The sequence below is a fragment of the Triturus cristatus genome, chromosome 7, assembly GCF_964204655.1.
Source record: "Triturus cristatus chromosome 7, aTriCri1.1, whole genome shotgun sequence".
NCBI classification, from domain to species: domain Eukaryota; kingdom Metazoa; phylum Chordata; class Amphibia; order Caudata; family Salamandridae; genus Triturus; species Triturus cristatus.
Genome location: NC_140590.1, coordinates 1,210,834,659 through 1,210,855,700, shown reverse-complemented (window position 1 = coordinate 1,210,855,700; position 21,042 = coordinate 1,210,834,659). Strand labels below are relative to the sequence as shown.

Sequence of the window (21,042 nt, the reverse complement as noted above, 5' to 3'; positions counted from 1 at the left end):
AGCTGCGACTTTTAGATGCTGAATCTTTAATTCCTGACTCTCCAGCAGTGGCAGGCTCCCAGCTGCACTGCCTGCCAAAGTTAAACTGTGCTGCGCCCGCCCACCGCCTATAGGTGTGTGTCGTACAGACTGTGTGCCCTGACAGGCTGTCTCAGCAGCAACGATTGGGCAATGACTCTAGTTATGTTCTTAATGAATAAGATGTGCCGCTCCGGGGTGTTGGGTGAATGTTTTACAATGAAGCCAGCTGAGTGAACTGAGCCAGCCCCCTAGCCTGCGGCAAGCAGCACGCGAACGCGCTGCTGCCAGCTAAGAGCTTTGCTCTGTCAGTGTGATGCTAATTAGCAGCACTTGGCTCGCTTAGGATGTACATTAAATGTGTGACAATGTACTTCAGTGCAGTGATGCAGCCGACCACGGTGAAATGCGTTAGTCTAACGCCTTATGCATGGCATTTGGCAGGGCTGTTTAATCAATGACAACGTCGTATATTTCACAGATAAAAACAGTGAGCACAACATTGCCTCAACACCAGTTTCATCTATGGTACTGGTTATGTAACTCCTTTCACCAAAAAGTATTAATCTAGAGCGATCCACACATCTTTTGGGTGATTCTTCCTCTTCATCTGCACATAGTGAGCATACAGTGATTGTGACTGATGGGGAGATTGTCAACATCCCACAAATAGACGATGAGCTACTATTAAAAAATGTATTTACAAGTTCAGAGACCTCCTGACATAGATATATTTTTCACAGCTGGTGGCTTCGAAGAATAAGAGACATATGGTTACCAAGGAATGTTGTATTATGGCAGTGCCTAGGAGATGTAAGTGCCAACAGGTTCAGGGACACAGATGGTTCAAGTACCCTCAGGTTTTTGAAACTCCATGAATACGTTAATCAGGGATTTCTATACCAAATTACCTCCAACATGCCAAGTTTACCTTTTCCTGACTTCTCCAGCAGATTTGTCTCCTAATCCAGTTAAAGTGACAGAGACTCAGGAGACGCACTGATCTGCTCTAGTGCCCCTCCACCCCTCATCCAAAAAGCCTACTTGAGAAGGGTTTACATATCCACCTTCTCTTTTACACAGATGGGATTTAGGTCAAGGTGTACTATCAATGCTGGTGATAGTGACAAGGTTGGTGATGGTGACTCCTCAGATCAGCGAGATTGCACAGGAAGACATCTTGGAGAAGGCCTGCCTGGTATGGCTGCAGGTTCCATTCTGATTTAAAAGTTGGAAAATAAATACATTGCGCCTGACACAGCTCCTGCATGTCTGATAAATCAAGTTAAAACTGACTCTGTTATTTCAGCCACAGTGGAAAGATGCTCTAGAAACCCAGCAACTCCATGTTTTGTCCCCATGGATGGCGAAGGTAAACGGTGGGGAGAGTATTTGCAGCAACAGCAGCCAAAATAGTACATGCAACTGCCAAGTTGTTGTGTTGCGACAGGCCGCTGTGGAATGACATTGACCTTTTCATTAACAAAACTCCTGAATTACTGTCAAGAGCAGACAAAGTGCATTTTAACAGAAAGGAAATTAACTTCATACACCCTAATAGATGCATCACTCTATACTTCTGACAGTGGGTTCCAACAGATGGCAGCAGGAGCAATCTTCAGGAGTTGCAGCGGCCTGCTTAGCACTATATTTTGTCCACAGGTCCAGTCGATGGTACTGAACATGCCATTCAGCAGCAAACATTGCTTTCGGCAAACACATGGAGGATGCTTTGCAGGCCACAAAAACAGATACTGACAGAAAGATCCTTAGAGGTTCTACAAATGAGGCAAGGCTACTCATATTAGAGAAGGCAGTTTTATGGCCGAGAGGTACGTTCCAGCCAGGACCCTGAACAGATTTTCATCCCTTCAGGCAGGGATACTATCCCCAGAACCAACCTGCTGCGCAACATGGTAGACAAAAGTCAGGAGGACTCCGCTGAGGCCCTATAACACCAATGGCCAAGAACAAAGCCAATGTAACTGATTTTCTGTACAGCCAATCCCCTACATATTCCATGCCTGTGAGGAAAACATATGGGTACCTTTTACAGCCTGACGGTAAATTTAGAACACATTGCTGGGTGCCCGGATGAAACCGAGCATGGACACACTATAGAATTTATGGCAAATCCTCAAAGAAGGCCTAAGAGGAGGGAGCATCATCAACATCTAGAGGCTCTATTTTGAGAAATCAAACTGTTGCAAACATTACCCATAAAGCAAATGCTGGAATCTGAAAGACATCGGATGTTTCATTTGACATTTTTCTCTAATTTAAAAAATTGAGGAGTGATGCCCCCTTATAGGCTTGAGGGCATTGAACAAGCGTATAAAGAAACAAACTTTCAGGATGATCTCATTATTGGATGTTCCAATCCATCAATCGGCAATACATTTTGGCTTGATCAGATCTAGAAGATGCATATTTCCATCTTCCAACACATTGATGACACAGACAGTACCTATGCTTTGGGGTGGCTGGCCTTTACTACCAGTTCAAAGCACTCCTTTTTGGCCTTACGTCAGCTCTCAGAATTTTTAACAAAATATCTAGCTCCAGTGCCTGCACATTTGCAGTAACAGGGGTGAGAGTCTTCCTATATCTTGACAACTGACTCATTAAAGCTCAGTTACCGCGTCATACCTCCGAAGCATTTTATCAGATACTATGTCTTAAAAAAATAGACATGACACTTGACAAAAGAAGATCTTTTCTCCGACACAACAGATATAATTTCTCAGATAAGATGTCTGTGCGGGTATTCTGAAGGTTTTTCCATCCAGGAAAATAAGAGAAAGATTGAACCAATTGCTCCAAGATAGAAACACAAAACTTAGGCAACAGCCCACAAATACAAAGATTTACTGGGAACATACAAGAGCTAATGGCATTCAGGCAGTCCAAAAAGCCCCCCTTTTTGCTCATCTTGCATCAGGATGTCAGAACAAGGACAGTGTGATGACCCTATACTATATAAAGAAAAACAGGAGGAAGAAAATCTAAATAGCTGTCACAAGAACCACAACTGTATTGGCACTGGGTGTGGAGTCACAGAATAAGTTTGGCATTGGAACATGTGGCAGATTTACTAAATAAAATGGCAGATGCCTGAAGCAGAAAGTATGTGAACTGCCATGAATGGGAACATGCCTCAAGAGAACTGGAGTTGGTTGTTCAGAAATGGTGCACACCACTTCTGGATCTCTTTGCTACACCAGAGAACTCCAAATCCCAAAGTAAGGCAAGCAGATAGTGGGATCCTGAGTTGTTTTTGATTCCCTGGTCAGGGGTATTTGTTTACGCTTTTCCTGATTCCACTGGTCCTAGAGTGCTGCAGATATAAAAACTATGTACACTGAAACTAATTGACCCAGCGCGGGCCAGACAAACAGGGCTCTATTTTCCTGTCTATTTCAGGAACTTTCGCCTGTGAGAATCTGCCTTCAGCATGGGAGGTAAATTCAATCCTTGGACAGCTGATGAAGAATCTATTCCAGCATTTAAATGAATCAGACATTAAGTATATATCACGAAAGACAACCTCGCTGTTAACAGTTATATCCTCTAGACAAGTCCTTGAGATTCATGCATTCACCATCAAACCACGTTTCTTACGCTCTTGTACTGTTGCATTTAAATCCCAAGTTTATACCAAAAGTGCCTACTGACTTTTTGCTCTGTGAACTAGTCATATGCAAAGCTTTCTTTCCAAATCACACTGCACTTGTGGAATGAGCACTGTACTCCTTTGATGTCTGTAGAGGTCTAAAAATCAACATTGACATTCAGACCAACTCTGATTTCGGCCACCAACAAGAGGGCGATCACGCTTTGAGCAAAGGCTAGCAGGAAGAATAGCTTCAGATATTGCTTTGTGTTACTCTAAAACTTTTAATTCCTTGCAATTTAGGGGGACACTTTATGCTGTAGTGCCTCTGTCTGACATCTGCAGAGCAGCAACATAGAAGGGGCGACACATTTTTATAAGACACTACTGTTTGGATGTAGACTCAGAAATAGACTCATCTGATGGCCAGGAGGTTTTAGGATATATTTCCTATTAAGTTAAGCCCCTTCTCACTTGTTGGTTTTCTTATAAATGCTAACAAATTCTGGTATGTATCTCATTTTTTCGTGCACTCTGCTTGTTGTTCTGATTTAAGCATGCGAACCTATGAAAGATCCAGTGCTGGAGAATAAGTAAGTTATTTACCTGTAACTGCAGTTCTCCAACCTTGGTATATTTCATATATTCACAAGCAAACCTCCCTTTTACCCCATTAGAGGCTCAACTTCGAAGCATCCTTTCACCCTAGTGCTATCAAAAATTGATGTATTGAAAGCCTCTGAGGGCAGAGGACTCCAATGCACTCTCACCTCATTGGTTGGAGTTGGGGTCTTTTCAAATGAGGTAGTTGTGCAACTAAAGTAAAATTGCTTATAATGGTTTTAAATGCGATTTTTCTTGTCCTACTATTGAAAGTTACCATAGGACTCCCAGATTGACTAAGGCAAATGATTTAAGGACATGAATCTTTTAAAGATACCAGCGCTGGGGAACTTTAATTCCAGGTAAGTAACATTTCTTGTCTTCTTCGTTAATTTTGTGTTTACTTGTCCTTTCTTTAGAATTTGTTTATTTGAATCTTGGTTTCATTTAATGTTATATTTTTTATTCTTTTTCACTTTCCTCATATCTGCTGTCTTCTGTTCACAATGGCATCTTGCCTTCTCTTTTTCCTTATTGTTCTTTAACTGCTCAATCTTATTCTGTTCCCTCATTTTTCTGTTTCATATTCTTCATCTGCCCCTTCTTACTTCTTTTTTATTTTCACAGTACTTTTGGTCTGGTGGATTCTGAAGGGTCCTGTTATGCTGTGATGGTTTACAACTTGGCAGATCACTGGGGTGTGCTCATCGGGGACTCTGTAGCCATCCCAGAGCCTCATTTGAAGCAGCACGAAATTGAGCACAAAGGCCAAGTAAGTATCCTTCGCTATTTACACGCAGACCTGCCAATGGAGCTCAATTTTTGCCTCTCACAGGATACACAAAACCTGAACTGTAGTTTTCACACTTACTATTGTAGTACAGAAAGACAAGCACATGCCCCTTTAGCCCATGCACATTGTTCCTGACACCTAGCTACTGGAATCAACGCACACCTTAACGCTTGCATCCAAGTACAAACCTGTAGTCCAGCACCGGGATTGAGAACAACTCTGCCCATTCACATCACTCATTATCTACATTATAGTAGTTTCTTACAACATACTCTGTTCATTACCCCATCATCCCTATAATCCTCCATCCTCTAACATAGGTCATTACTATGCCTCCACAGAAGAGCAGGCATTTCACCATCAATCACTGATGTTTTTAAGGATTCCCTCCACTGAACAAAGGGTAAGAAATGTAGTATATGGGCAAATGGAAGAAGTGGTATAAAATCACTGCTTAAAATGTGAGTTAATAATGAATGAAAAATGTGTGAATCGCAGCATTTACCGAAAAAGGCATCCTGCTACCAAATATAGAAGACTAATGAGCCAGCCTGGAGGGGATGGTGAAGAGAAAATAACTGTTCTGTATGGAAATCCAATGTTTTAATTTTTTTACGAAAAATGTCCTCCGAAGGCGAACTTCATAATTCTCAAAGACGGTCAGGCAAGAGCTTGTCAGCTACAAAGACCCATTTGAGCACAACACAGGAGCTGAATAAGCGTTGGACCCGGAAATCTGAGGGTTGAATTGGATAGTAGGGCCAACTAAGCTTTTAAAGATAACGTGGACCCTTTTTGAAAAATACTCTAAAAGTCATAGGGAGTGAGTTGAACATTTCTTTTGTGGATGGGAAACCAATAAATCTTCATGAGATATGGGGAGATGAGCTTTCAGCTTGGAAAGTTGAGAATAAGCCTGGCAGCAGCATTTTGAGGTACTTGTAAATGGGGAACCAGGTACTTAGGAAGGCTCAGAAAAAGAGAATTGGCATTGTCCAGCCGGGCAGTGATGAGAGCTCGCACTACCGATTAGCATGCTGACAAAGCTACGGTCTTGAGTATTTTCCTTAATAGTTTAAGTAGAGAAAAATAGCACACAGATACAATGGAGACTTAGGACCTGCAGCAACAAAAGTGACTTCTAGGTTTCTAATCACACTGTTTGGTGCAGGAGGTTGTCCGTGTTTGGGAGGCCCCCAAGGCTGGGACCAGATAGAGTTGGGTGTGCCAACAATTAGGATCTAATTGTTTTCAAAGTTACGGTTCGGATAACAGTCCTTCATCCAATTAACACAGAGAATATGCATTCTCTGAAGGAGTTAAGAGTCACTGAGATATCTTCCTAGATATAAACATTTAATTGCGTATCATCCATGTAAGAAATAACATTAAACCCAAAATATTGGACCAGATTGACCGTGGAGCCACGTGGACATTTAAGATACGAGCCCTGAGGAACACCCAAGTTCAGGTCAAATGGAGCAGACTTGTACAGAGAGAGACTAACTGCTTGGAAACTGTTAGAAAGGCAGGAACACAACCATTTTAAGGCTCCGCTACAGATTCAGACCAAAAAGCCTTTTCATCAGGATTGCTTGAGAGACCATACCAAAGGTAGCAGATAGGTTGAGTAACACTAGTGCAGAAGAACCTTCCTGATCTAACATTGCTCTAATGTGCTCGCCGGCTGCAGGCAGAGTTTCTTCAGTACTATGACAAGCTTGAATCCAAATGAGAATTTGTGAAGTAAAGAATTGGCTTTGGGGTACGACAGGAAGCCCAGAGATGTGTCTACAGTTTCCCATTACTGCCAGATCACTTGATTGTTTCTTGAGCAGTGGGACAACCTGGGCTGTTTTTTAAGCTCTGGAACAGTAACAGTCAAAATAGAAGAGCTCATTCAAAACCGGGCCAATATAATGAGTAACACAGTGACCAAAATGTGAGCAGAACAAAGGTCAGCAGGTGAGCCAGAATCATATTGCAGGATATAATTGCAGCCTGCACTTCCTGAACTGAGCACTAGAGAAATTGGACAAAGCGTAACCCAAAAGGAGTGGCAGTGATGACTGTAAAGCTAGTCAGATTATCCATTTTATTGCACAGATTCAAAGGAGTTTTAGCAGTTTAAAATTAAAAAAAAGAAAGGTGAGATTATCTCAGAGAGTATTAGAGGGGCAAATAGACTTATGACTATGCTGAGATGATGGCAGTAATTGTTGAAACTTTCTCTCAGGGCATTATGAGGTGTTCAATTAGGTGGTGAAACATGTCTCTTGAGATCTCCAAATAAGCTGTCGGTAGTTTTGAATGGTTGTTCTGTATATTTCTTTGAAGTCATAATTGTTTAAACCACCATCAGATAAGGCTGCACACGCAAGTGAATGGAACGCAAGGGCAGTCATGCAATCGTACGTGGCTTGGAGCCCCCAGTCCTATTTGTCCTCTCACTTTTCTGAGACCAGGAAACACAACTTGATGCTTATCCATTCTGCGTTTTTCTATCCAAGGACCTAGTACCTGCCTGGAAGCAGTCTTGGCCCACCAATCAGTGTTGCATCTGCGGGTATGTTAACGGAACACTGCTTCATCTAGTATGTGTGTGTCCAGCCATTTTAGATCAAAGGCAAACACTCTTATGTCCATCTCTAAGATCCTTGCAAGTCAGGTCATGCCATCCAGCTGTAATAGCCCTAACAAGAGGGGACCCGGTATGACTATCTTGCAAGGCGTTGAAGTTCCTTAAGGTTGCCCCTAGGAAGCTGAAAGAGTATAGCACTTGATTTGACACCCTCCTCCATCCCCATTCATCAACAGGGAACCTCTGGCAGCAAAACTTCTGCAGTAAGAGACCTGCAAAGTGGGGACCGGGCGCAACCGTCACACCAATCTGCGAGGTCTCCAAAATAAGCGACAACCGCGCCGTATGGTAACAGTTTTGAAAAGAGGGGACCTGGAACAACCATCATGCCAAGCTGCGAGGTCCCTCAAACAAGTCTCCAAATTGCCAGAAGAACCAGCCCTAAAATCTGCCATCTGAGGGACTCCTCCGTGGCAGAATTTTAATATCAGTCCGGTAGCAATACAGCCTGGCTGCAACCTGACTTTGAGACGGCTTGCCAATTCATGGCCTGGCCGGCGATACCACAGTAATGCACAAAGCACCACGCACTTTATTTTTTTTGTCTGACTCATCCAAGCCCCGGTTCTCATGCTTCACCCAGAAAGAAAGGAGTTTTTTCATTTTTGAATCAGTTTGCTCACATATGTGGAGTGATGCCCAACCTTCTAGAATGGTACACACATGTGAGAGATTTGTGGTAGCCAAATTTCAACATCTCTTTGGTAGCAACTCAGCCTGGCTTCAACCTGACTTTAAGATGGCTTACCCAAATTCTCGGACCAGCCCGTGCCACCATATTAATGCACAAAGCACCATGTACCTTATTCTTCTGGACTGATTATTTTAAATCCTTAGTTTAATCCTCCATTAAGGAAGGAAGGAGGCTTTTATTTTTTAAATCACTGATTTTCCCACATATGTGAACTGACGCCTCAACTCCTAGAATGGTGTACACATGAAGTAACACTGGCGACTGAACAATAGTTGTCCCAGTCTCGTCCTAGTATTTGATGTCTCATATATGTTTTTATTACTTATCCTGCTTCCTATTAATTGTTGATTAAGTATATTAAAAGGATTTTAATGTACCTATCAAAGAATTCTTTTCAGCACAGTGGGCTGGTCCGGTGGGTAACAGACTATCCATATTGGGTGCTAATGCCTCATTGAGCCAAGTTTTAATCATGAAAAGTGTTTAAGCATTACTGATAGAAATGAAATCAAAGATGTCAAGATGATGGTTAGGAAGTGATCTGACTTTAATAAGGTAGACGTTCAAGTAAAGATTGGTGGGGGGGGGGACAGGTGTTTTCCCACAGAGGGGCTTTCAAGCACAAAGGATACAGTAGTACTAAAAACCATTATCAGCAATATCACTTTAGTGCGTTAGCACGTCTCTTAGGATAGGTGGAATAACAGTGAACGCAGGTGACAAGACCAATCAGTGTGTGCAGAACAGAAGGCGCATGGCATCTACTTGGTTGACGAAGCAACAGGATATTATGAAAAGATTTTACAACAGTGGGAGGCAAGTCAACGAGAGTGGACCAGTGGTCCTGGTGCTTGGCGCGAAAAGGTTCCAATGGGTTATCCTTTGGTGCACCGCAGGCGCCACTAGGCAGCAGCATCTATTTTTATAAGACTGTGGTAAAGGGGCATGGCTAACAGAACCACTAAAGTGCTTTGCTCTCAAGGAAAGATACTGCCAGAGTGAAGGAAAGCGTGGAGACAAATAAAATATAGACTTTCAGCCAGCAACTCCTGTACCTGCAGGGGTGTTACCTTCCGTTCAACACTACTTAAGAAAACAAACAGGACTAAAAAAAAAATGAAATTAAATCATTAATAAAAAAGGAAGACTGCAGGAACATGAAGTTGGGATAGGAACCAAGTGTCTGGATTCCCTTATGGGTGATTAGAGTGCTCTACTAATTGCCTTAACATAACCATGCAACTATAATTTCTCACACTGTGTATTTATTTTAAGGCCTCTTTTTCATTTCTTAAAGATATGCATCACCAAGTCACTTAGTTGACTATAGACGTATTCCATGTATTTGAAACTTGCTTCTTGGCTAGGTGTAATATAGCCATTTGGACTGCAATTGCTATCAAAAGTTAATGCATATGTAAAAATTATTTTCTACAAGTCAATGTATCAGGTCTACTGTCATGCAAGGATTTGGTTTGGTTGTCCACATAATTTTGTATTTTCCTCAGAGTCCCCTTTATCATGAGCCTTCCTGAGACACACATCATTCAGAGTGATCACAAGCATCACAGCTCCTCACTTCTGCCTTCTGGGTATCTGTCTCTCTGGCATGTGTCCTGTTAATTGTATCAGTAGATAGTCCTTCACCAGCAGTTCTCGCAAAAACTACAGGTCATCACATCGGATACCGACTGATATTTAGTCATAGAAGAAGGGGAATCCTATAGCGCTCAAGGGCTAGGGGCAATGAATGGGCCGAGTACACATCACCAACGGCTGAATCACCAACGCCTCCATCAATAGACTAGATGTTTTCAGATTCCGTTCCCTTGTCGAAAGAGCATCAGAACGTTTCAACATCCCAATGACACCCAAAGAAGCAAACTGATTTTTCCTGCTTTTGTTCTCGATGGTTCATACAGGGAACAATCGAGAACAGTGTTCCCTAACTGTGAGTTGCGGCCCACTGGTGGGTGGCGAGCCAACTTTTGGTAGGTCAGGAAAGTCTGAGGAATAACTAAAGATGCCTTTAAATTCTATGTTTACCTTGTCACATTTGCCAGTGCTTCAAATATAGAAGTCAAGTGTTAGGCTAGGTTTTCTGACAAATCGCTGTCTATTCTTTTAACATGAGAATGGTGTTTGCTTTTCTTTCTCTGGCAGCAAAGTGAGATGAGTTTTTAAAGTTAATTATGTGACAATCTTGTTGGAGTACAGGGAGTGTGTAAGGAAAGGCTGTAGGCTGTCATTTCTTGCAACACACAACAACATGTAAATACCTGTAAATTAACTGAATGCATTCAGCAGTTAGGAACTCAAAAATGAAGCATATATTTTTTTAATTTCAAGTGTGCTGGAAACATAGATTTTATTAGCATCTAAACAAATCAAGACACTTTACTTTGTGATACACAAATTGTTGTGATAAATTTCATATTTATCATTAACAAATGTGTTTACACGATAAAGCACTACCACACAATGCTTTAGTTACTTACATTTATTACATGTTTAATATTCACAGAAACTCCACACATTGCCATTTGTAAGCTATGTAGTTTTATCAGTAAAACTTTGTCTGTGAAACGTTAGTGGCCATTTCAATGGTAAATGTGCTGTCTTTATATGACCAGGCACTGCCACACAATGCTTTGGTTTCATTCAGAAATCGCCCCTGATGTCTATTAAACATAGGTGGCTCACAAAATGTTGTTGTTCTAAAAAGTGAGTCGTCTCAAAACGTTTGGGAACCATCGATCTAGATGACAAGGCAAAGTAATCATTATTGTAGGCCATTTGAGGCAAGAGGGCATAATATTGATGCAACAGTAGCCACAGTTGTACCAAGAATGGGTAGGAAATACAAGGCAATACAACAATCTGTCTTGTTGGCCATCCAAAAGCAGACTTTGTAGTCATGCAAGCAGCACAAAGGACGTCCAGAAAGTCTGGAACATTGTGCAGTGCTTCTCCAGATTAAGAAGGCTGTAGAATACACACCTCTGGGAAAAGTAAAAGGGTGTCCTCAATGGCACTAATGTTAATTAGAATGACTAACACAATGGCCATGTTAGGCCACTATGACTGACCGATTTGGCCAGATATTGCACATCAACTGGGATTCTTATAAGATGGTAAAAAGAGGAGGTAATGTTCATTCTGCAGGAAGATAAGAGAATGTTTGCAAAATCCAGTGCTAAGTCAATGAGCGCAGCAAATTTAGGTTTTTGACAACTAGCAGGAACAACAGTGCTTAGGCGACTGTGATGGCTGCAGGCGATTTCATTTTGACCAGAAGTACAGAACAGGATTTACTTGTGGTATCAGTCCTCTTTGACTATCTGCCCAGGGAAGAAATTAGGATTATTCGCACAAGTTGAAGACTGTACCACCAAACTCTTAGGTGTTGAGTGCTGCATAAGAATGTTTGGGTCTCCAAGTGTCCCATCTATAACATTTAGCAATAGGGCAACTAACAAACTAAACGTAGGGTCATAAAAGGGTCCTAAATGGCTTAGAGCAACTAGCAATAGGGCAACTAACAAATAAACGGAGGGTCGCAAAAGGGCTTAGACCTAGCTTGCAAGATATGGTCATCTGTACCTGACTAAAGGTTAAGAGGGACTTTCTGGGGAATTTCTGTAAGCAAGTTCTGATATGGTGTCAAGACTACTGGTAATCTGTAAATCCGGGTAAAAGCCAGCATCAGTAAAATGTGAAGAAAGTAAATTGCCTGCTTCCTCATAATAATTCTCATCATGTGGGACCAGTTGAAACATTTGAATTGCATCAGATTCTGAAAAAAAGTCTTTCATTCTGGAGAAACTGGAGCATTGTAAAAGTGGAGCTGTCTGGGAGTAATCTGCAAAACGGGGCTGTACTTTCTGTAATGGTGTAGCACAATAAATGGTACACTCTCATTGACTTAACAATTTAACTACACAGCCAGCGCTGGCAGATTTGAGATCTACGCCGTTGTACCCAATCTTGTGGAGACCTTCTGCAAAGGAGTAGAAGCACAGACTAGTGCCATGTAATGGCATAAAGTAAAGTGGTGTAGAATGCAGTGGCATAGAGTAGATTAGAGTTGCGTACAGTGGATTGGCATAGAGTGCAGGGGCGTAGAGTTGAGTGTTGCAGAGTAAAGTGCTTTGGCGTAGAGTATATTGACATAGAGGGCAGTGGCGTAGAGTGGAATTGTGCAGAGTAGACTGGAGTGGTACGGAGAGAGTAGAGGCATAGAGTGCAGAGTAGAGTACAGTGCAGTGGCGCAGAGTGCAATGCTGTGGAGTGGTGCAGAGTAGAGTGGAGTATGCATGGTGTGGTGGCACACTGCCACTACGGAAAACGCATGTCAACTGAAATGACCATTACATTTGCACAGATATAGAGTTTTACTAATAAACCTATACAGCGCACAAACAACAAAGTGTGGACATGGCATCACCTAGTGTATTGATTTGTTTTTAATCATATTAAAGTATTTATTTCCAATACACTTCAGAATGAACAAAAAAAGGGCTTCATGTCTGTGTTCCTAATTCTGATATATTCTAAAATTCTTGCACAGTTCATTTAAATGTTGTTGTGTGCTAGGAAAAAACCCTTTCCTACCCCCAATATCCAGCAAGATAGTCACATAAATCCTCTCACTTTGAAGTCAGAGAAAGAAAAGTAAACGCCAAGCTCCCTCAGACGACAGAGGCTGACATTTGACCTCTGTCTTTGAATGCACAGCAGATGTGACAAGATAAGAGCAAGATTTACAGGCCTGTTTACAGAAAGCAACACTTGTGAAAGAATACAAGGGGATATGGTGTGAAGAGTCTTTGCTTCCGGGAGGGACAAACTCACTCTGAACAGCCTAAAACAAAGCAAGCAAATAGACAAACAGGAAAATGTAAGTTGCAAACCTCAAAGCCAATGGTAAGCAACTACAAGAATGCATTCCCAGGGAAGCTTTCTGAATGTCCCTAAGAGGTCTTTAGCAAACTGCTGTCTGGTAGGCTTTGACCTAACAATGAAGGTTGGAATGCTTGAATTAATCTTAGTCACTGGTAATCACTCGGGACTCATCCCAATCCATTGTTATTTTGCACACCATGCCACCTCAGATTGGACCCAGCCATAGGCAAATCAGTCTAGACCCTCCTCCGATGGGAACAGTCCAGCCCGAACTGCCAAGCAAGGTCCTCCCTGAACCGGAACACAAGGATCTCAGGACCGGTTTCACCCGAGTTTTGGGCTTATTATCCGGGTACAGCTGTGTCCAGTGACACAGTGTACATGGGACCCACGTCTGGGTATACCCGTCCCACTTAGGGCGGTACAAGAAGTATACAAAACAGTGATAGTTGGAGTGCTTGAATTAATCTCAGCCGCTGGCAATCACTCGGGCCACATCACAACCCATCGTTATTTTGAACACCATGCCACCTCAGGTTGGACCCAGCCATATACAAATCATCCTGCTCCAGTAGGAACATACCAGCTCGAACTACCAAGCCAGGTCCTCCCTGAACCGGAACACAAGCAACCCAGGACCGGATTCACCCAGACTATGGGCTCATCAGCCTGTATACAGCTTGGTTCCAGTGGCAAATGGTGCACCCTTTTCTTGGGGAGAGAGCTCAACTGATATCATACCAAGGGTACAGGACCTAAGGGGCACCTCTTCAGGATCAAGAACTCACTCCAGCAGAGGCTAGCATGGCTCAGGCAGTTTCAGTTACACGTCCAGGCAGCAGGTCAGCTGGGCATTTGCAGAGTAGCCTCTGGAGCTTGGTATGTCCCTTTAGCTTAGACCAGGAGGTCAGTCAGCTGACCCTCAAGGTCACTTCAGCCTGGGGTGAAAGATGGAGGTCCAGTATTTCTTCTCAGCCAGCAGGGCGGCAGAGTAACGGGGTAGAAGTCCTTCTGACAGCAGAGGGGCACAGCAGTCCTTCTGTAGTGTGGTAAATATTTAAATTACCTGTACTATTTTTTTATGCGGTAAAGTCTAGTAAGAATAACTCAGTAAAAATAAGAGGCAGAATCCGTGGTATTAGAGGTTCTGAAAGGCTTTATTCCTTACAAGGAATTATGGTTCGAACCATGGCATCTTATTCCATCACCACGAAGGTTCAGGAAGGGATAGGCAATACATTATTGACAAGTAACGACATATATAAGAAAAGCATTACATTGAGACAGATGCAGGAGGCGTAACAGCTGATAATACAGATAAGAATACACATACGTAATGAAAAAGGGCGTAATGATAGACGTATACTGGAAACGTCATTTGAAGTGATGTCACAAGTGGGTGGATCCATAGGAGAATCCTGCAATGTCAGCAGAAATACTTGGCATAGATGCGCGCGCAGCCGCATGACGTGTGATTGACGTACAACTAGAGGGTGCAGGGGAATTGACATTTAGCTCTACATGTGGAGACAGAAGTCTGGGGGGTCAGGTCAACCTAATCCCAAATCATATCTAATATCTTATGTTGAAGGAACTGTATTATCCAAAAGGAAAGGTCTCTCGGACGGAGTCTATTCTATACTGACTGTTAGTGCGTATACAAGCGTCTAAGTGTCTACATGAGATGCGAGGGGGCATGGTAGCAGGGCTATGAATTACTTGTATGAAGACAGTGAAGCCGGGCCCTTTGCTCGGTAGCTGGAAGGATGTTTACCTAAACTACTAGACAGGAATGCATTGGACGAGGAGCGGAGCAGATAACTTGAAGGCTGAATACAGTTTTTGGCAGGCAACAGGCCGTGTCAGGCACCGTTAGCCGCGCAGGGAGTAGGACAAAGTTCATGGATACAGATGCAAGCTCAGACTGGAGCTTTCAGAGGCAGAAGGCAGGAAAAGGCTTGATGGCAGAATTCAGGGCCTACTCGCCTGAACTGTAAAACGTGGAAAGTGAACCACATAAAGTCGGTGGCCTTTCATACTTAGGAACGGAATATCCGACCCATTCATGGTGGATCTGAAAGAGGACATGTTGGCGTTGGACGCACTTGTATTTGCGTCTTCATAGCTGGAACTGGAGGGAACATACATGTACTTGTAGCATGTACATGGAGCCGTTGGGGTCTAAGATAGGGGACATAACTGATCATAAAATTCATATTTCCTCATTCCCTCCTTGTCCCCTACGGACCCATCATGAGATATCGATCTTCAGTAATCCATCAATCTGTTCATATAACATCATTTGTTCTTCTTTCTTCTTCCGGGATCTTGAATGAAAACTTGAAGGCGGGATACACGATGTGGCACACAGACCACAAATCGCTGGCCCACATTGTAGACATAAGCAACAACTGAATAGTATGAGAAAGCCAATACCTAGGAAGGATAGGATCCTCCATCCCCAGGCTGACAACACGCTCCAGAACCAACCGGACCAAGTCCAGGTGCCTGGATTCTGGTGTATCTGGCTTACAATTTTATGAAGGCGAGTTATGGCTTTATATACTGACGGCGAGTTTTCTGGTATGAAAACGCAGCAACTTGATCCGATGACCCTACAAGCTCCGCCCCTATCGGCCAGGATGACGTCAAGGACAAGACGATTTTGAAGAACAACAATCCGCATCGCAGACTGCTCCTCTGTTAAGTTGCCTAAGGCGGAAGTAGTTTCATTCACTACTGCTTCAAGTGTTCTAGTTAATCTACGTATCAGCTTACTATTAGTGACTGTACCTATATAGGGAAAGAATCCTTTATTGAAATCTGTGTATTGTTCCCATGCCGTTTCAGTGTAGTCGACAATTGGGAGATCTCTCTGCTGTCCATTGTGTACTAAATGGGTATTTCTGTGATAATCAGGAGGGGCTAGAAAAACAGGTGGCAAAAGGAATGCAATGTAACAGGTACCATCCCAATCTAGAGGTAAACGTATATATGCGGTCTGGCCACATATGAAGTAGGAATGACGAGAAGCTCTAAATGTAGACTTGCCTTGATCACTGAATTCTATTACAGTGGTACATTTACTATGGCCCATGTGTATTGAACCATTCTTTCTTACACATAATTCACCTTTAACTGGAAATACTGACATAGCGGGCAAGACTGGTACAGCTTCGGATTCAACATTCAGAATCATGAGGTTAAGTGTAAAGTTACCTAATCCATATACTTCATTTTCTAGATCAGTTCCTGTTCTTTTGGGAAGTCCCTCCTTGTTAGGGTAGCAGACTTTAAGTAAAACTAGGTTCAGGTTTCCCCATACCCAGTTGTCTTGATAAACTACTGAATTTGAATCTAGGGAATTAATCAAACTAAACCATGCTCCACAGGAGCCATTGTGTGTGAATGGATACGGAAAGAGAGGCAGAACTCCCTTGTAGTTCTGATAGGGAGGGAGTCGGCCACATATCCAACAATTGGTAGCATTGCTGGTCTGATGGGAATGATGTAGCATACTAACGAATGTGTTGTTGCGCAGCGCAAATCTATAGGACAACTCATGCGGGGGTAATTCGCTAAAAGAATGTTCGGTAGTAGCATTGAAAGCACGCTTAGAAATAGGATAATACATGTGTAATAGTATACTTGCAGCAATAATTAGGAGACTTAGAAAAAGCATAATTAATAATGTCACTATGCAATGACTACGAAGTGATTTACAATACGCATGCTTTTTGAGCTGTTTCTGTCTAATTCTCTCTCTATTTCGGTCTAGAGGATACATGTCAGAGACAAATTCAACCGATTCACCTTGGAGAGGACTTAAACAATCAAATTGTCTGACTTGCTAGACCTTAGTTTCAGTTTATAAAGTTCACTCTCTGTCTTTTCAACCAAGGGGAGCTTTGAATCAGTCTGTGAGGGAATGCAGGGCTGAGTGTTCACATCGGACGGTAGTCCATAAAATTTTTTGATATGGCTCGAGTGCAACCACCCGTAACGTCCCTCAATCTTCACGGCTGTCCTCGTGGTCAGTAAGATGAGCTTGGGCGACTGCCACCTAGGCTCCAGCTGGGTCTTCCGATCGAAGTTCCTCACCAGTACGAGATCTCCGGGAACCACTTCATGCGGCTTCACCTCAGTGTTATCGGGAAAAGCTGCAGCTACCTGTGAACGACAAGATTGTAGTGCAGACATCAAGGAAGCCAGGTAATCTGTCAGCATATTACAATCAACATCAGTGATTTTACGAGGTATAGGCGTCCCCCACATATTTGGTGGTCTACCGAAGACCACCTCATACGGGGATAGCCCTGTTCGAGAGTGCGCTACCATTCTCATGTAAAAGAGTGCAACTGGTAAAGCTACTATCCAATCGACACCTTTTTCTCTACATACTTTGGACAGTCTAATTTTCAGAGTTTGATTATGCTGCTCCACGAGACCTGCTGCCTCGGGATGTCGGACACAGTGGAATTTCCATTCGTAGCCTAACAGAAGTGAAACGTGTTTCATTAGCTCGGATGAGAATGGCTGGCCGTTATCTGAGTACACAACACGGGGCAAACCGTACCGTGGGAAGAATTCTCGAACTAACTGTTTGGCAGTAGTCGGGGCAGTGTAATCTGAAACCGGGTAGGCTTCTGTCCAACGGGAAAGAGCACAGACGACTACGAGAACATATTTGAATCCTCGACATCGTTCCATCTGGATATAATCCATCTGGAGGACTTCAAAAGGGTGATCGGGAGGTTGAAATCCACCTTGCTCTACAGGAATGCTTTTACCGGGATTGAACTGACAACATATCATACAGGTACGTACTTTTTGTTTAGCTGCTGCTCGCAAGTGTTTGTTGAACCAAATGTGTTGAATACTGTCTAGCATAGCTTTCTCTCCTAGGTGCGCTGGACTATGTATTGTATTAATGATGACTTGAACCATGGAGTCGGGGAGAAACCATATAGATTTTCCCTTTGTCATCCATCCTTGATCCGTTTGGATCCCTCCTAATTCAGTCCATTTCTTTATTTCTTCTGGTGTAGCATGTGTCTGTATGTCAATTACATCGAGGGCGGGATCCTTAACTGTCATGCAGTGTGTGGGTGTCGGAACTATTGTCTTTGTCGTGTCAGTTGTAGGAGTCTGGTTCTGAGCTGTCTGTTTAGCTGTTCTGTCAGCTAGGTCGTTACCCTGGGAAATGATATCGGTAACTTTTGTATGGGCTTTGCATTTCATAATCGATATTGCAGTAGGTAGATGAATTGCGTCTAATAAAGCTTGAATGAGGGGTCCGTGTTGGATGTGGGCACCGTGAGAAGTTAAATAACCTCTTTCGCGCCAAAGAACGCCGAAGTCATGGACGACTCCGAATGCATAACGTGAATCTGTATATATGTTGACTTTCTTATTTTTGGCTTGAATACAGGCTTGTGTCAGAGCGATGAGCTCTGCAGCTTGAGCTGACAAAGTGTTAATACAATTTGTTTCAATGACTTCAGTGTCTGTTGTGACTGCATAAGCGGCCACTAACTCTCCTGTACTTGTTCTCATACATGAACCATCTACATACAATGTCAGGTCTGGATCTGGTAATGGAATATCTGTCAAGTCTTGTCTGGGTTTCGTCGTAATAGTAATGACTTCAATACAATCATGTGCTAATGGGTCTGTTCCACTTACTGGCAAAAGTGTGGCAGGATTTAATGTACTACAACGTCTGATTTCTATGTGTGGCTGAAACAATGTCAATTCATAACCGGTAAGTCTTGCTATAGTCAAGTGTTGTGTTTGTGTGCGGTTCAAGAGAACCTCTACTGCGTGTGGTACTTGTACTGTCAATTGATGTCCTAACACTATGGCATCGCTTTGTCTGATCGCTAAAGCTGTTGCTGCCACTGATTTCAGGCACGCAGGAAGAGCCTGAGCTACGGGATCTAATGTACTGGAAAAATAAGCACATGGCTTGTGTGATCCTTCTTGTTCCTGAGTGAGTACTGACAAGGCAGTACCTTTGCGTTCTGTAACAAATAGTGTAAAAGGCTTACTGTAACATGGTGTTGCTAAAACAGGTGCTTGACATAAAGCTTTCTTCAAGCTTTCAAAGGCTTGTGTATGTTCTTGAGTCCAAGGGAGGACAGTCGATGTCGCTGCCTCCTGTGTTGTCAACTGAATGAGTGGTTTTGCTAGAAATGCATATTGAGGGATCCACTGCCTACAGTACGAAGTGAGGCCTATGAAAGCCCGCACCTCCTTTTGTGTCTTAGGTGGCGGCATGTTATCAATTAACTGGATGCGGTCAGGTGTAAGCTGTCTTCCCCCCTTGGACAGTAAGTGCCCAAGGTACACAACTTGCTGGACACAGAATTGCAGCTTAGAAGGGGACACTTTGTGCCCCTTGTCGGCTAGGAATTGTAAAACCATCAGTGATGCTTTTTCACATTCAGGTTCGCTTCGGGCGGTGATCAGTAGATCATCGACATATTGAAGCAAGGCAGTGTTAGCTGGCATGTGGATACTGTCAAGTTCTCTTTTCAGTGCTTGGCTATAGATGCTGGGGCTTTCTGTGAATCCTTGAGGTGCGTGTGCGAATTTAAAGCTTCGTCCATTTAAACTGAATCCGAACAAATATTGACTTTCCGGATCGATTGGGACGCTAAAGAAGGCGTTCTTGAAATCAATTACAGTAAAGAACGTTGCTTCGGAATCAATAGCTGTTAGTAATGAAGAGATATCTGGGACCACGGGGTATTGTGGTACAATGCATTTATTTAATTCGCGCAGATCAATAACTAATCGATATACTGGCGGTGCTTTTGGATCAGTTCGTTTAAGAATCGGAATTATCGGGGAATTACATACATTGGAGTCGGTTTCCACGACCACTCCTTGTGCAATGAGCTCGTCAATGATTTGCAGTAAAGCCACAACAGCATCTGGGGGTAACTTGTATTGTCGCATTCGTGGTAGTACCACTCCTGTTTTGAGTGTGACTCGATATGGTGTAATGTTCATGCAACCAACATCAGTGGGGCCTTGTGCCCATAAATGTGTAGGTAAATTCTGTAACCGGTGATCCATGTCTCTGGACACGTAGTGTCCTTTAAAGTCACGTAAAAATAATCGTACTCCTTCCGGAGAACAACATATTATAGCTCCTAGAGCTTTCAATGTTTTTATACCTAACAAGTTTTCTGGACATGATTTAGTAAGCAATAAATCTGTAGTTCGTGTCAACGGACCAACCGTAAGTGGAAGGGGTTGCGATACTTCATTAATGATAGGCTTTCCTGAGAATCCAAGGGAAATATTCTGTGAGCCTGAGAGGGGTGCCCCTGGAACTTCGCTGCGACTTATAGTTGTTCTGCTTGCCCCTGTATCGAGTAAAAACTTTCTGTCTTTCCCTAATACTTCACTATGTACATAAGGTCCCTCTTGGTCTACAGGAACCTCAATAAGGGGTAAGCCGAATTCCTTCTCTAGGCTATTTCATGTGTATCGCTGATAATCGGGATAGTCAGTTTGTGCATACTGGTACATCTGTTGTGTCGTTGTTTGTGTTGCAGCAATAGGCTGTGCCTGTGATGTTGCTACGGTCTGTTGTGGAGCTGCCTGTTGCGGAGCTGGCCTAGATTGTGCATGCTGAGGGATTTGTTGTTGGTTCTGATCCTGTCTAGGTGGACGTGGTCTCTCCTGGGTTTTACCCGTGGAGATATTATGTTTCAGAACTGCACAATCGTGTATATAATGACCTGGCTGTTTACAATAGTTGC

The 21,042-nt window shown here is 43.0% G+C and overlaps 1 protein-coding gene across 2 annotated transcripts in view; it reads left to right on the top strand.

The window, feature by feature from the left end:
* Window positions 1-21,042, top strand: part of TTC5 (tetratricopeptide repeat domain 5) — a 136,394-nt gene that overhangs the window by 107,018 nt on the left and 8,334 nt on the right. For both annotated transcript variants that reach the window (XM_085618592.1, XM_085618593.1), the window contains exon 9: window positions 4,862-5,006. In XM_085618592.1, coding sequence (XP_085474718.1) covers window positions 4,862-5,006 — 145 coding nt within the window. The remainder of the gene's footprint in view (window positions 1-4,861; window positions 5,007-21,042) is intronic.